At 35.1% G+C, this 16891-nt stretch overlaps 1 protein-coding gene across 1 annotated transcript; it reads left to right on the top strand.

Moving 5' to 3' along the window:
- The first annotated feature begins 1071 nt into the window (after positions 1-1071).
- On the top strand, positions 1072-1728 carry LOC149149159 (uncharacterized). Its single transcript, XM_089442401.1, has one exon. The coding sequence runs from the start codon at positions 1072-1074 to the stop codon at positions 1726-1728; it is 657 nt and encodes a 218-aa protein (XP_089298527.1).
- Positions 1729-16891: the final 15163 nt, after the last annotated feature.

Raw genomic sequence — 16891 nt, 5'->3', positions numbered from 1 at the left:
TATAACATTTTCTTTTTAAACGAATTAGATCTAGAAGTCTGTTTTCTTTAAGGTGAAATATATTCAGATTTTGTGCGAGTGGAATTCAACCTTTTCTTAATCTATAACAGATGGGATTTAACTTTGTTATTATTATTATTATTTTCATAAAATAATATTTTAAACAAATTAAATTCCGAAGTCAGTTTTTTCTTTCATCTGAAATATCTTGATAGAAGTAAGGTTTTGTCTGAATAGAAGTTTTACTTTTTCTTAATCTAAAATATTTTGATAAAAGTTAGATTTTAACTTTGTTTTTACATGAATATAGATATAAATAATGCAGAGAGTTTCCAATGATGATGATAAATAAAATTTCAATTATATGAGATGAAAAAAAAATCTAGATTTTAACTTTGTTTTTACATGAATATAGATATAAATAATACAGAGAGTTTCCAATGATGATGATAAATAAAATTTCAATTATATGAGATGGAAAAAAAATCTATTAATGGTTATGAACATTTTTGTGTTTAGAATATTTATGATGATTAGGATGATAGTTAAGTCTACTAAAATTAATATGTTTTATCTGATCTATAAAAAGTAAGAAACTAAGCATTTAATTGAAACTGTTTAATATTTTATTTTTAAAGTAAAAAAGTTGAAAAAGAAAGGTTCCAAAATCAATGTAGTTCTAATTTCAAATTAACTATTTATACCTAGATTCTTGCCAATAATGTATATCTAATCACAAAAATAAATATGTTTTATATTTCTAAATTAATAATATCTTTTTCTTAGGGTAATAGTTTGTTTTCATTTTAATATATATATATATATATATATATATATATATATATATATATATATATATATATATATATATAATTTTCTAATTTAATATTTATAAGATAATCATGAGAAATTATTTGTATTATATTTTTTAATATTTTTAATTACTTTTGGTAACTAAATAGATAATGAATAAACCACCCTATAGATGGTGCGGATCGATTGGATTGCTGCACGCGCGTGTTTTCAAATCCTGTGATTAGGTCATGAAACGCTGCGTGTTGAGCCGCCGCCATGGGTGCTCCAGGGGGCGGAGAGGCCTCGCCCCCCCCTCCATTCTCTGCTACAACCGCATTTAGAAACCTCCTATCTCAGAGAGGGAAAAAACGCCCAAATTCTGAAGTCCCAACGTTTATCAAAAAGCTTGAAGAAATACCAGAGATCGCTCTGCCTGAAGAACAAACAATCAAAATAGCTCTTGCCTTGGCTGATAGAGGATTGGTCGGGCAATTTATGGGTCACTGGCCATCAACAAAATCGACAGATGAATGGGTTCAACGAAATTGGAGGCCTCTGCTGACGAACAGCGTGATCTGTTATGCTGTCGGCAGAGGATTTTTCATCTTCGAATTCACTACCAAGGAAGACTGTGACCTGGTGTTCAGAAATGGTCCGTATTTCATGGGAAATCAAGGCCTTTTCTTGAACAAATGGACCCCTGATTTCGACCCTTCAGTCGATGTTCCAAAGGAGGTCCGTGTTTGGGTACGGCTTCCCAACCTGCCGATCCACTGCTGGAGCTACCAATCCCTTCAAAAGATTGGAAATGGGCTGGGTCGATTCATTGACAAAGCTGACAATAGGGGCCAATACACCTGTGCAAGAATCTGCGTGGAAGTTGACTTGGAAGCTAGTCTGCTGGAAGCCATTAAACTTACAGTTGGAGAATAGCATCACTTCCAGAAACTGGACTATGAGCAACTGCCCTTTAAGTGTAGAATCTGTCATGAGCATGGTCATTTCCAACGAAACTGCCCTAAAGCCCCATCAAGGGACAAGGTGGAAGAAGAAGGATGGAAAGAGATAAAAAAGGGCAAGGTGGTCTCAAAGGCTACTGAACAGACAAAATATAGAACAATGGGGAACCCCCAGTCCAATTCTCAGACCAAACCAATCACAAAAGAAGGCCCCCCCTTAGTTGAAAAGGTGAATGTAACAAAGAATCAGGAAGAAACTGAAGACCACTCGAATAAACTGAAAGAAACCGTAGAAAATTCATCGGATCCTATAGCAGCTGTTGATCAAAGGGGAACCGAAGGTAATGAGGAGCACATCAGTCCAGCCTCTGATTCAGGGGAAGAGTCAGAAGAGAGAGACACCGAATCAGATGGATCACAAATCACTCCTATCAAGTCGGCTAGGGGTCGAAAATCCAAGAAGAAACAGAGAGAGGAGAAAACTTATCTATATGTCCTTCAAGGCTCCAAAAAAACTCTAAAAGGAATGATGAACACCAGATCCGGGCGCAAGCAGAGCAGGGCTACAAAAGGAGCCACCACCTCCCAAGGCAGTAAATAATGAAGTACGTCTCCTGGAACTGCAGAGGGTTAGGCAGCAGACTGAAAGAAGAAGCCCTGAAAGACATTGTTAGGATACATTCGCCTGAAATCCTTCTTATCCAGGAGACAAAGATGGAGGATAATCCGCTCCTCCAAACTAGTAAGACATTCTGGCGTAAAGGTCCCGGAAGAGCTCTGAGCGCTAGGGGAGCCTCTGGCAGGCTTGCCTCCTTCTGGGACAGCTCAAAATATGAATTGATTCAAGAAGAAAACTGCTCTCAGTGGATTTTCATCTAGCTCCTCCACAAAGATTCTGGTCAACAAGTAAGTATGTTTAATATTTATGCTCCGATCCTTCTAGCAGAGAAAAAATTTTGCTGGGACTTGCTTCAGTCCTTTCTTTTATTGCACAAGCCAGGAAATATCATTATTGTAGGTGATCTGAATGTCACTCTTACCATTTATGAGAAAAAGGGGGGTTCCCTAGTAAGGGATCCAGCTAGAGAATGGGTGAAAGACATAATGCTAGATTGGTATCTTCAGGATATCAAGCCTTCTATTGGAAAATAAACCTGGAATAACAAAATATTAGGGCCCAACCACATAGCTGCTCGTCTGGACAGCTTCCTTGTCCAATCCTCTTTCCTTTCATGTGGTCTAACAACCTCGTCTAAAATCCTCCCAAATTGCACTTCTGATCATAAACCTATTAGTCTCGAGCTCTCCCTTGATGGAAACCTTGGTCCAATACCTTTTAGATTCAGTCCTTTGTGGATTCAGCGAGATGGTTTCCATGAATTTGTTTCTGAAGCTTGGAATCGGCAGATCCTGGAATATCCTTTCTATGTGTGGGAAGAAAAATTGAGGGGCCTTAAAAGAAGACTCAAGGAGTGGGCTAAAACTCTGAAAACACCCACTGCCAAGAGAAAAGAATCCTTAGAAAACCTTGCTACCCATCAATCTGCAATGGAGAAGTCTGTTATATCTCAAAATCTGATTGAAAGAGAAGTTGAGCTGCAAAAAACTCTCCATAGAGACAGTAGGGAAGAAGAGGAGTACTGGAGACAAAAATCTAGAAACTTATGGTTGCAGGCCGGCGACAAGAATACCAGTTTCTTCCACAAGCAATCCGAAGCTCGCAAGCAATTCAAATCTATTTCAGAAATTCATTCCCAAGATACAGTGGTCAAAGATTTTGAAGGCATCAGAAGAGCTGATTTCACATTCTTCAAAGAGCTTTATACGGCTCCTGAAAACCCTCCTTTAGACTTCCAAGCCCACCCATTTGATCTAATCCCTCATCATGTTCATGAATCTGTTAACGCTATGCTGACAGCTCCAATCAGCATGGATGAGCTCAAGAAGGCTTTGGACGGCATGGAGCCAGATAAAGATCCTGGGCCTGATGGGTTCAATGCCAGATTTTTTCAAACTTGCTGGTCTATTATCAATAAAGATATTTTGAGAATGCTTAGGAAATCTCAATCTTGTTCCAAGATCGGAGGCAGCACCAACTTGGCCTTCCTGGCCCTGATCCCAAAATAGAAAGGAGCTTCTGATTTTGGTAGATATCGGCCCATTTCACTGTGTAACACCAGTTATAAACTGATCACTAAAACAATAGCCAATCGTCTCAAGAATGGTTTGCCAGACATCATTCTAGAAAATCAAGGAGGTTTCATCAAGGGGAGAAAGATTTTGGACAATATTGTGTTGGTGCAAGAAGCAGTTCATTAAAGTTGCCATCGAAAAGAGAAAGGAATGGTGATAAAGCTTGATCTTGCAAATGCCTTTGACAGGGTGAAACATGATTTCCTCTATGCTGTTATGAAGAAATTGGGCTTCTCTATAACCTTCATAAATTGGGTGAAAGCCTACATCGCCTCCCCTTGGATTGCGTCGCTGGTTAATGACCGCTCAACAAAGTTCTTCAATGCATCAAGGGGCTTAAGACAAGGTTGCCCGCTGTCCCCGCTCCTCTACGCTATTCAAGCCTATGTGCTTAGCTTCCAACTTGAATGTTGTCAACAAATAAAGACTCTGCCAAGACTCAGAATGGCTTCCAATGTTAAAGACATTAACCATGCCCAATTTGCCAATGATACTCTGTTGCTTGGAGGAGCGAGCATAAATTCTGCAAGATTCTTTAAGAAGGAGTTGGACATCTACAATGAGGTCTTGGGCAGCAAGATAAACTATCGAAAAAGCATTATCTATGGCTGGAACTGCTCGGTCAAGGAACTGGCTGATATTGCCAGGCTCTTAGAGATGAAAGGAATTCAGACCTGGGAGTTTCTAAAATATCTGGGGATACCAATCTTCAAATCCACTCCCAAAGTTGCTCACTGGATGCCCCTGCTTGACAAACTAAAATTAAGAATTCAAGCTTGGGGAGCCACTTGGCTGAACAATGCGAGGAAGGTTATCCTGATGAAATCCATTCTCACAAGTATGCCTATTTATCAACATTCCATTCTGCTTGCCCCCAAAACCTTCCTCAGTAAAATGGACAATTTGCTGAGAAGATTCCTATGGGAAGGGGGGAAAATAATGAAAAAAGACTCCATTTACTTAAATGGGACACTATTAAAAAACCAATGGTGGAAGGAGGTCTTCGATTAAGAGATATGGGTGCCCAGAATCTCTCCCTGAGCACCAAAATTCTATGGAATATTGTTGCTGGAAAGGCTAGCTGGAGTAAGAGAGTTCTGTGGAAGAAATACTTCAATGGACAGCGGCTGAGGTGCTTGGACCAGCCTCCAAAAATCATTAAAGGTTCTCCGATTTTCAAACTCTGTCTTTCTGCTATGGAACATTTCAGTCACAACCTTTACTGGATACCAGGTAATGGGAAAAAAATCAGAATTTGGGATGATCCAATCCTTGGTGAACAGCCTCTGAATCATGTTGAAGGCCTGACAAACATTAAAAACTGGCTACAATCCAACAACCTGAATACCCTGTGGGACATATCAAATTGGACAAATGATAATGGAAGACGGTGGGATAGCTGGTACTTGGGAGAGATTCCACAAAGGCTGCAGATTGAAGCTTCGCTTCTCTTAGATAAACTCTAAGGAAAATGTCCAATCAAAGCAACAGTTAAGGACAAAAGAGGGTGGGGCTCCAACACTGGCAACTACACAGTTTCTGAAGGATACAAAAGTATAACAGCTACTCCTAATGTCCCCCCTGATCCTACTCAATGGAGATTTATTTGGGCCTTTCCTTCGCTTCCCAAAATTGACTTCTTCTGCTAGACGTTAGCTCATAACAGCATTCTCACCAGAGATATTCTGAGAAAACGTGGAATGGAAGCGCCTTCCAGATGCCCTTTATGTGTGTCAGAGGAAGAGTCGGCTAACCATCTGTTGTTACTTTGCCCCTTTGCCCTGAGGTCTGGAGGGGGGTCCTGAGGTCAAGGGCTGACAAAGTGGAGCTTCCTGGTAACATTCCTTTCCTGCTTCACAATTGGGCCAAATTTTCCCTGTTCAATCTTTCTAAAAAATGCCTCCTCAAAACAGCCTGGATATGGATCCCTAAATTCACCTGCTGGAAGCTGTGGTTGGAGAGGAACAATAGGCTGTTCAGGGATGAAAAATGCACTCCTGGCAAAATTATTATTAAAATCCAAGCATTGCTGGGAGAGACTTTGGACACCAAACCTGCTTTAAGGAATGAAGCAGCTCTCGACAGTGAGGAGGAGATTTGGCTCAAAGATCTTGTTCCAAATTATGATTCCAAGCCCATACCTCTTGCTATCTCCCAAGCTAACTGGGAAATCCGCCTAGAAGAATAGGAGTTTATCAAATGGTGATCTGCTTTGGAGGAACACTGCCTTTTCTTTGACGGGGCCTTTAAAGGCAACCCCGAAGCTGTGGGTGGGGGTGGGGTTCTTCTGAATCCGGATGGCTCAACTAAACTTCGGTTCCAATGGGGGCTGGGCATCGAATCTAATAACAGAGCTAAAGCTCTGGCTCTGTGGCAAGGGCTCAATCTGGCTATCAAAAGGAACTTGCTAACTTTGTCGGTCTTTGGAGACTCCAGGCTGATCATCCAAGCATTGAACCTCAATTCAACTCCTTCGCAGATTCACTTAGTCTCCATTTTCAAGAAAATCAGGTTTACTCTGGCCCAATTCCGGAAAATATCCCTTTTCCATAGTCTGAGACACCTGAACAGTCAAGCTGACCTGGAAGCCAATCTGGGCTCTATCCATTGCAGAATATCCCTGTTAGTCAACTCTGATGAGTCTATATGCATCATCCCTTAACCTTCGATTGGAAGGGGTTCTGTATCCAGAGAACGCGTGCTTCAGGATTCAGCTTATCTATTCTATTCAGAAGCATCCTCAGCAGTGGCGGGTTTCGACAAAGAAGACGAGGAGGGCCTTTTGTCATTGAGAAAGGTAATAAATTTAGATCCTTATGAGCTATTGTCCAACTGGATGGTTGGGAACTCAAAGAACGGTTGCCAGCGGTGGTATGGGATTGATCGCAAAAACAACAGAGTGGTTCGAGTAGATCTTAAGGTATTGATCTAGGTCTCATTTTGGAACGACAACCCATCATCTGGGCAAGCATCAGGTGGACTCCGGTCATCTGAATTGAAGGGTCGTCATTATGGCAGTGAAAAGATCACTTGGCCCAATCCATCCTCAAATTCCAAATCAGCAATGTAAAATTAACTAAGTTCTAAGACTTGTCGAGGCTCAAAATTTGTGGAAAGAGCGAATTCCCTCTTTGATGTAATGATCCAGTCCGCGGCAGCTGGTTTGCCGCCCAATAATAACTATACTCATTACAGTCTAAAAAAAAAAACTAAATAGATAATTATTTATTTTTTTAATTCTTTTATTAATATTTATCAAAAAAATTATTATATTCTAGTTCATCAATTTGAATAAATAATTTCATTAGCAAAATAAATCATTCTAAATAAACAAATATAATATACTCTCTGTTATCACATGTTAAAAAAAAATAGTGTAAACTTGGTAGGACTGCATGTTTTTCATCATGTCCATTATATCACCCCAATAGGGCCAGGGAATTGAACCGATGATTTCACATCATAGAATGCCTTAACATATCACCGATCACCATCTATCCAAGACCTCCCACACTATCACATGTTAAGATTAATAATATGTTTTTTTGTTCAATATATTTTTTTGTATTATTTTGTAAAATAATTGTAAATAATGATTTAGTGCCTGCAACATGTCACCTTCTATGAATTTTATATTTTATTTTTAATTAAATACTCACTTATTTAATTTTCAACAATATAATATCATTTTCCACTAACATTTTTATTATTTTAGTTGGAAAATTATTTGAGTAGTATCACTAATTATTAAGATATATATATATTTTTTTAAGTTTTCATTTCCCTTTCCTTTATACTCTAGGGAAATTACCTTAAAACAGTATAATACCTTACAACTGAATAAAACTATTTTTTTTCAAATAAATTATTGATATGGTGAATATTAAATAGATTTATTAATAAATATTGGTAAATAAAATTATTTTTCATTTCGTCCTCATACGAACAAGCCATCTTCATTACGGCTCTCCATATTTTTTGGTTTCATCTTCTCAAACAATAAGAATGGGACTATTTCATCAAACTTAAAGGTAGTTGTATTGCTACCTATTGCAACAACTCACTATCCCACAAATCTGGTAGAGAACATAGGAAACTAATGGACTTATCTTTGTCTGATTTTTTTATATCAACAAATAACAACTGGATTACCACAATATTAAAGACATATAGATTCTCTGTCATTGAGTCTCCATCCTTCATCCTCAGGTTATACAACTTTTTCCGCGAGAACAATTTCTTCACTAGAGGCTTAGATTGGTACCAAGTCCCTAACTTGTCCCACAAATCCTTCGCTGTAGCTTCCCTTCATACATTCAACAATACTAAATCTAAGAGACGCAATCATATTGTGTTATTTTCCTTTCTATCTAACTTCACTTAGTCTTTTTTTGACATTCTTGTCATTATCGTGCCTGGGTCTACAACAATCCATTGGTCTTGGTCAAACAACATATCCTCCGTCTTAAGCTTCCACAACTCAAAACTCTTACCATTAAATTTCTTGTGCTCTATATCTCCACTGTTCACCATCTTCTTTCATTGCAAGAATCAACCCCACAGATCTCCCACTAAATAGGGTCTACCACAGGCTCGAGCAAAACCCCTCAAGAGTAAGGGAATCCCCTTGAAGTGGAAACAACATTGATACCAAATGTAGATTTTAACCATGTACATAAATTACCTGCAAATAAATTTTTAAAACATAAAAATATACAATCGCCAAAACATAAAATAAATATACACATAGCTTTCCCTCAGGATCCCAAAATCGGGGCTATCAAATTCATTTTTTCATTATTTTCTTTCCAATGTTACAATACATATATATACATGTCATAGTATTCATAAACCACAAATCATTAACCCTGGATTAAAACAATATCGTAGTTCCCTTTAATCGGATCTACAAAATACCATGGGAAGAAAACCATCATGCCCAAAACCATGTGCAAAACCCATACACAAAACCATGGATAGGTCCACCCACCATTCTTGGGTCCGGCCCCCATCATTGGATTCGCATAAAAAAAAAATTCTTAGGGTGTTTCTCCAGATATAGGGGAGCTGCCAACCCCCTACAAATCCCCCAATAAGGGGGGTTGCCGCCCCCCAATAAATACCCCAACAGGGGGGGCTACTAGCCCGTTGTGACCCCCCACTACACTCAGTGCAATATACAACACGTGGGACTAGCCGTGGAAAGAATATAACACACACCCAACACCCATCAAATAGAACATGCGCATCCTTACCTTCATATTTGAGGTCTTTTCCTTCTAACTGAAACACATGTATCCAATCAAACTTCTACTACCTATCCATTTCTGGACCCCAAAAATTCTAGAAAAATAAAATTTTCAGCGCCCAATGCATGATATTTCTTGCTAGTTTTTCAGCACACTCTCTCAAAACAATGGGTGTTCCTTGTTCCTATTCCAAAATTTTTATCAAAGGCTGATAAATATATTGGAAATATTTGATTAAATTAGACATTTCATCATAAATCCGTCTTACCTAAGGATCTTTCAAGTGATGAGATGAATCAAATCTCTCATGTTGCAAACCATCCCTCAAGTTTTGCACTCAAAAATAATTTTGTAGCTTGAGAGATTTGAGTCCTCCAAGAGCTTGGTGGATCGATAGTGGATTTATGCTAGTCAATACCACATGCCCAACATGACACATGTTGATATGAAATTTTATTTAATTAATTAATGTAAAATAAATTAAATAAAAATCATAAATAACTTGGAGATAAATCATAGCCCTTAAATTGCAAATACTACTATGAATATTCTGACATATTTCATGGATATTAAATCTCTACCATCCACCGAATTATTACTAGTTGCTGAATTAAAATTATGTAAGGACTATTCTAAAATAGACAATATTATCCACATAATTATTAAGAACCAACTAATACCCAGAGCTCAGAGAAATCAAATCTCTCTAGGTAAAAATCTATCCCCATGTTTTACACTCAAAATATGATTCTCACAGAGAAATTTAATCCCTTTCCAATTTTGATAATTTGAGATTAAGATGGATTATGATGATTGTATTATATATTTAAATCTTTTAAATATATCGTTATTTAGATATTAATAATTATTTATTATCCTAAAATGATATGAATTATTAAAGTATTGAGAAAATAAAATTGATATAATAATTATTAATCATATTAAAAATGAAATGAAATCATATATATTATTAAAATATATTTATTTTAATTTCACTGTTAAATATTTTTATATTAAAATTCCACTTATCATAAAATAAAAGGAATAATTTTATATGTGAAATCAAAATTATTTAAACAAGTGGGGCTGCGCGGCAACTAGTCCCTGCCTTAGAGCGAATGACTAGCCACATATCACTCATGCTGAACGGAAACCTGCATGCATACCAAATGCCTTATTAAACCTGCCTTATTACATCCACCAGCTCTTGGAATCTCATGTGGTAATGGAATTCTATTTTTATAAATTCATCCATTCCGATTTTCATGTCTTCTTTTTTCTTACTGAGTGCTCAGGATAACATACATTGCTAGTTGAAATTAAGGTCAGTCTTTTCTCTGTGTGGGCTTTTGGATACTCTCGTTGCAATGATACTGACCCCCCTAAAATCACAACTTCGATGTCAGAATCAGACTACCCATATTGAATCCCAGGTGGGTGTGGTCATTTCAGTCATGAAAGAGAAGTATTGTGAAGTCTAATAAGCAGGCAAGATATCAATTAGACCTGTATTCTAGGTCAGATGGCCTATTGAAGTGAAAGGATTGGCACCCATTACAATGGAGAATACTAGTACATGGCACTCTCCATGCCCTTTGATAATTTTTGTTAAAGATGGGGGAAGTTTATTTGCAGAACTACCATGTGTTCTGTATCTCAATACAATAATCCAGCATTGCTTCCACACCATGGCCTAGAAGCTGCTATTAGTTCACCGTAAGTTTATTTTATATTTGTTTAGGTTGGAAGCTAGTGTCGAAAAATAGAATATGCGCTGAGGTTAAACTACAACTACTATCTTAATGTACTAAAATTTCACTATCATTTGACTTAGGGGAGTTTATCTTTAAATGTGTACCATCATGACTTGCTCTCTAGAAGCTAAGATGTTAACTAATTGCTCTAGCTTACTCTCTGCTTCTACAAGTAAGAACGTGAATATGAACCATAATGGTGGTGGTTCCACAATGTTAGCTATCAAGAGGTGGTCGATATCTGCAAAGAAGCAAAATTCTTCAGCCTGTCCACAGATTGGACAAACATGGCACACAAAGTCACTGGCTATATGGGTTCTGGTTGCCTTCATAGTATATGTGTATATCTTCCATTGCATGAATACTGATATCATTGAAAGGAGAAACGAGGTGTTGGTTAGTATGTGCGATGAGTGTGCCTGGATGCTGCAGGATCAATTTGTTGTTAGTATGAATCATGTTCATGCCTCGGTTCTTGGAGACATGAACATGCAATAATATTATTTGTTAATTAACTCATAAAATTATATTAGTAAAATTTAGCACTCTCATCTTATAAGGGAGCTGAAAAATTTATATCCTAAAGCTTATCCTTTATGTGACTTTAAGATTTTGAAAACATTGGCCATGAATATTAATTTTATTTATTAATGCATACAATTGTATTAATAAAATTTAGAATTGTGAGAGTGTTATTTCATGTCCGGTTTTAAATAGTTTGAAATGAATATAAATTTATTTTATAATTAGATGTGATGGTATAACTTTACGTGATTATGGATTTACATGTGAAGGCCGTTGAGGTTGTTGAATTGAGTTATATATAATAGTTAAATTTTATTTAACAATTTCTTTTGTTCTAATTGCAATTGTTAATACCTTGTTTTCTAACATTTAATATCTTTTTAAAAAATATTTTTTTTTGGGTAATGGGTTTAACAATGTTTATGCTTTTTTAGGTAATAAATAAATATGCGTTATTAGAAAGTATTAACTCAACCAATTTGTATGATTTAATGAACTTTAATTTTCATTTATATTTTTTATATAGGTGATTACAAATCTACAAATGTCTCAAAAGAGAAAACTACAAGCTACAAATGGGGAAATGTATGGATGTACAAAAGGGTAAACTTCTAAGACTCAAAACAATTTGGAGAACATGTGAAGAAACCCATAATATTGATGTGTAACAACAGTTACATGAAATTTTTGGAAGTTTTTCTGATCGATCTAGATGAAGAAACGACAAAGAAACAAATGAAGTTGAAGAACAAGTTGCTAATAATTCAAAAATGAATGTGTGAACAAAAGGACACTTTTGTATGGAATGGTTAGATAAGTTTCTTTGGTTGAATTATGTGAGGTTTGATGATAAAATAGCTATGAAGTGTAGTTATTGTGAGAAGTATAAGATGAATGGACCATCAGGTTTAGGTAATGGTTGCATAACATTACAACATGATGTGCTTGTTACTTATGAGAAATCATTGTTGCATAAAGATGTGAAGGCAAGATGGATAAATTCTCTATAGGAATAGATGAAACAAATTCTAGATCATATTAGACAGCTTGAAGATGCCAATAAGGAAAGAGTGATTTCTACAATGAAAGTAGCATATTTCATCTGTCAAGAAGATTTATCTCTTTCAAAGTATGAGAAAATTTGCAAATTTATAATGGATGAAAAAACTCTATATATGCCAAAGTATCAAGAGTACTCATCGTACACAAATCGTAAGTCTGCAAATGATTTTATATATTACATATCAAAACATCTTCAACAGATTCAGATAAAAATTGTGATGGAAAGCCCTTTCTTCTCATTAATGGTTGATGAAAGCATTGATCGAACCTTAGAGCAACACCTTGTTGTTTATGAAACATATTTAGACTCAAAGGGTTTTGGGCCACCTATTTCACAGTTTACGAGGCTCAATGATGTAGTGGATGGAAAAGGGAAAACAATAAATGATAGTGTCAATCAATTAATAAATGTTAGAGGCCTTCAATATAAAGATTTGACAGTTGTTTCTAAAGATGGAGCTTCAGCAATGATTGGACAGGAAAATGGTCTTGCTTCATTTTTGAAAAATAACAATCCAAACCTTATTACAGTTCATTGTGTGGGTCATCGTGAGACTTTAGCAGTAGCAGATGCTTCTAAGAAAATACTTGAGTTATTATATGTTGAAAAAAATGCAAACAAAGTGTATTCATGGGTTCGAAATTCCCGAAGAAGAAATAACTAACTTAATGATTTTTTTAGAGTCATGCAAATTGGTGTTCTTGATGTTCTACAAATACATTCAGTGAGATGGTTATCTAGAGGGGAAGTTATTATAAGGCTTGTGAAGCTTATGCCAACAATTTTAACTTTTTGGAAAAATGAAAAAATAAACTTCATCATGGTATGATAAGGCACAGATATATTCTATCCAATATTGTTTACATATGCTTGCTAATATTCTAGGGGAATTGAACAAGTTGAATCGTAATGGATACACTGATATTAAAGATGAAGGGACATTGGTTGATAGACATGAATTACTATACATCTCTATCTCAGCCATGAATATTGAATGCAATGAAGCAAGGAAACAATCTATGAAACCTTGTATTGAAGGCACACAAGAGAGTTGTTAGCAACTCACGGAAGGTTATATAGAGACTCTCATAGACTCTTTAAAAGAAAGATTTACAGACCTTCATCTTTTTAATGCAACAAAATTGTTCAGCCCTTGCTATTATCTAGAAGAGCGTCGTAATCATGAGAAAATTTAGAACATTGGCCTTTAAATATTTTTCAACATTTGCAACATACCATATCAAGTGATGTTGGATTTGTAGCTTTATTTGGTGTTAAAGCTTGTAAAAGAGAGTTGCACCCTTTTGTTGATTCATTAAATCTGGCTTGTGAGGGTTTTCTAATGAAAGAAGCATGGAAAGTATTTCCTAACACAAAACAATCGCACAAAACTTATCCTAATATGATGAAATTATGACAAGCCATGCTCACTATTCCTACAAGTACAATAGATTTTGAAAGGAGATTTTTTAAGAAAAACATCATCAAGGGCATCAAAAAATCAAGGCTAGTGTTGGATACACTCAATGCTTTAATGAGAATATCTTTGAATGGACCTGAATCATCTAATGTTGATTGGCAAGCAGTCATGAGGTATGGACGTATACAAAGTCAAGAAGAATTCTTGAGCTTTGAAATTTCTTCTAGTTTATGTTAAGATATCCCTATTGAAATGTTTTTTGTAGTTTCTCTAGGAAGATTGACTTTAAATTAAGTATAATTACGATCTATTATTAAAAACCTTTTTGTATTTTCTCTAGCAAGTTTGAATTTCAATGAAATACATTATAGTTTGGAAAAATTCCACTAAATGTTTTATTTATACTATATTTGCATGGTTTTCATCATTTAAATAGTCTCACTAAAAATTTGGACTATAAATATGATAGACTACAATTCCACTATTTTTACCTAGGTACTATAAATATGATAGACTACAATTCCACTATTTTTACCTAGGTACAATGATGCATGATATCGTTAAATTTCTTTATTTTGTTTGTTGACTTCTAAATGCTAGACTTGTTTGAGCATGATCCACTGAAAACTAGCTATTGTGTTGTATTTTTATTTGTATTTAATTTAGATTAAAAAATGAAAACCAAGTATTTGTTTTCTATTTTTAGTGAGACATCTTATTTTTTTGAAAATGGAAATTATAATAAAATTAGTTTGAAAACTAATTAGTGTTAGCTTTATTTTTATTTCTATTTAGTTAAGTTACGAAAATGAAAAACAAATATTTCTTTTTAATTTTAGTCAATCTCATCTTATTTTTTTGGATCTGGAAATTGTAATAAAACTAGAATTGGAGTCTATTAGTGAGGGGAGACTAAAACTTTTCATATATAATATAACTATAGATGAAAATATGTTAAAAATAATGTTTCAGTGTATGCATATACTTATAGAGCACAATATGTTAAAAATAATGTTTACGCATACAAATTTTTGTACATCTTGTACTACATTGTTGCAAATGTGTTGTTAATGGTAAAACTACATAAAATATTATAGAAGAATGAAAAATGTGCATCATTAGGATTTCTTTTTAGAAGAATGAAAAATGTTAGTGATTATAATTTTCCCTTTCTTGTTTCTGAGTTTATGAGGAAAATCACTTCAATCTGGTTTGTACAAGCATGAGAAGAATTTAGCAAATGTGTTGTTAATGGTAAAACTACATAAAATATTATAGAAGAATGAAAAATGTCCATCATTAGAATTTCTTTTTAGAAGAATGAAAAAGGTTAGTGATTATAATTTTCCCTTCCTTGTTTCTGAGTTTATGAGGAAAATCACTTCAATCTGGTTTGTACAAGCATGAGAAGAATTTATGAATTGAACCGTTTATGAGTTGAACTCTAGTCTTGATCTGTGTAAAAAAAAAAATCCTAAATTAATCTTCTAGCATCATTTGGGATAATCCAATTGTCAACCCAAAGATAGATGTACGATTTGTAATTGTTCAATCCTCTTGTTTCAATGGTGAAAACTTATAGTTGAATGGTTAACTAATAGTCGACATTGTCCATATTTGTTTTCAAGTTTTTTATTGCTTGAGGATTGTCCCATTGGGGATCACCTGTTGATATTTCAGCAATTTGTTATTGTTAGTGGTGAAAACTTATAGTTGAATGGTTAACTAATAGTCGACATTGTCCATATTTGTTTTCAAGTTTTTTATTGCTTGAGGATTGTCCCATTGGGGATCACGTGTTGATATTTCAGCAATTTGTTTTTGTTAGAGATGGATATATCTCTGTGAAGCCTGAAAGTTTGCAATTATAAGCATAACTTTGGTAATTTGGTTTAAAGAATGTTGTGTTGAGCATGAATAAATGCTAGTAGTTGTTACTTTTAGTAAATTACCATAATTTCACTATATTTTCAACATCATACAGTGTAAGATGATTAGTATTATACTCATATGGGAGTCTCAGATGACCATGCTCACACTGCGGATGTTGTACACTCCTCACTAGCATCTATGTGAGAACTATATGATTCTACTTTGAAGACATAAAATTATTTATTGATTATCACATAGAAGAGTTAAATGGTGGAAGATCCAATGCTATTGGTTTAGTTTATTAGTATGAAAGGTGGTTTATTGGACTAAACCATAAAATGAAAGGCATGTAAAATGTATAAAGGTAACGAAATTTTCATTTGACCAGCAGAGGGACTTTGAAATTCCGAGCGTGCCTCTCTCTACTCACTCAGAAGCTTTTGAGCAAGACTTAGTCAATTTTTACCTTTGCTTTTTCTTGAACCCCTATTTCTTTGTGTAATCCCTCTAGAAACTATGGCCCTATTATTTAGGAATTTTATGCAATTTCAAAGTTGATCATATGATTTCATGCAACACCTATACACTCAAGAATAATTTACAATTGATGTCACTGCCTTGAAATATCCACCACTACCCTTCATTTTATATGATAATTTTTAAAATAAAAATTAGCTTAATTGGTGAAAATAAATTGTGAATGGATTTTTCTAATACCCTAAAATTGTAAAGGTTAGTTTTAAAAGGAAACCATAAAAAATTTCAATGGCAAATAAACGTTTTTGATCGTCAAGAACAAATTCAACGACTACGTTGTTTGATATTAAATGATAATGCGGAATCGAGTGCGCTGCCTTGATCTATTCGATATATATATGAAATGAATATTTGACTTAACAAATAAACAGAAGTAAAAACGACGGTTTATCATTGGAATTTAACATGGGTGTATACGTCTTATTTTGAAATCAACAGTAAATCCGTCAATTGGGACATCAAATTCCAGGACTACATGTAGGATTGTTTGAAGGGTTGTCAAAGTCTACATTAGTTTGCTACAA

This window comes from Pinus tabuliformis, chromosome 9 (assembly GCF_031772625.1).
Source record: "Pinus tabuliformis cultivar Carrire ecotype Pingquan chromosome 9, CPIR1, whole genome shotgun sequence".
Lineage (NCBI taxonomy): Eukaryota > Viridiplantae > Streptophyta > Pinopsida > Pinales > Pinaceae > Pinus > Pinus tabuliformis.
Note: the sequence above shows the minus strand (reverse complement) of the source record. Positions and strands in the feature narration are given on the sequence as shown.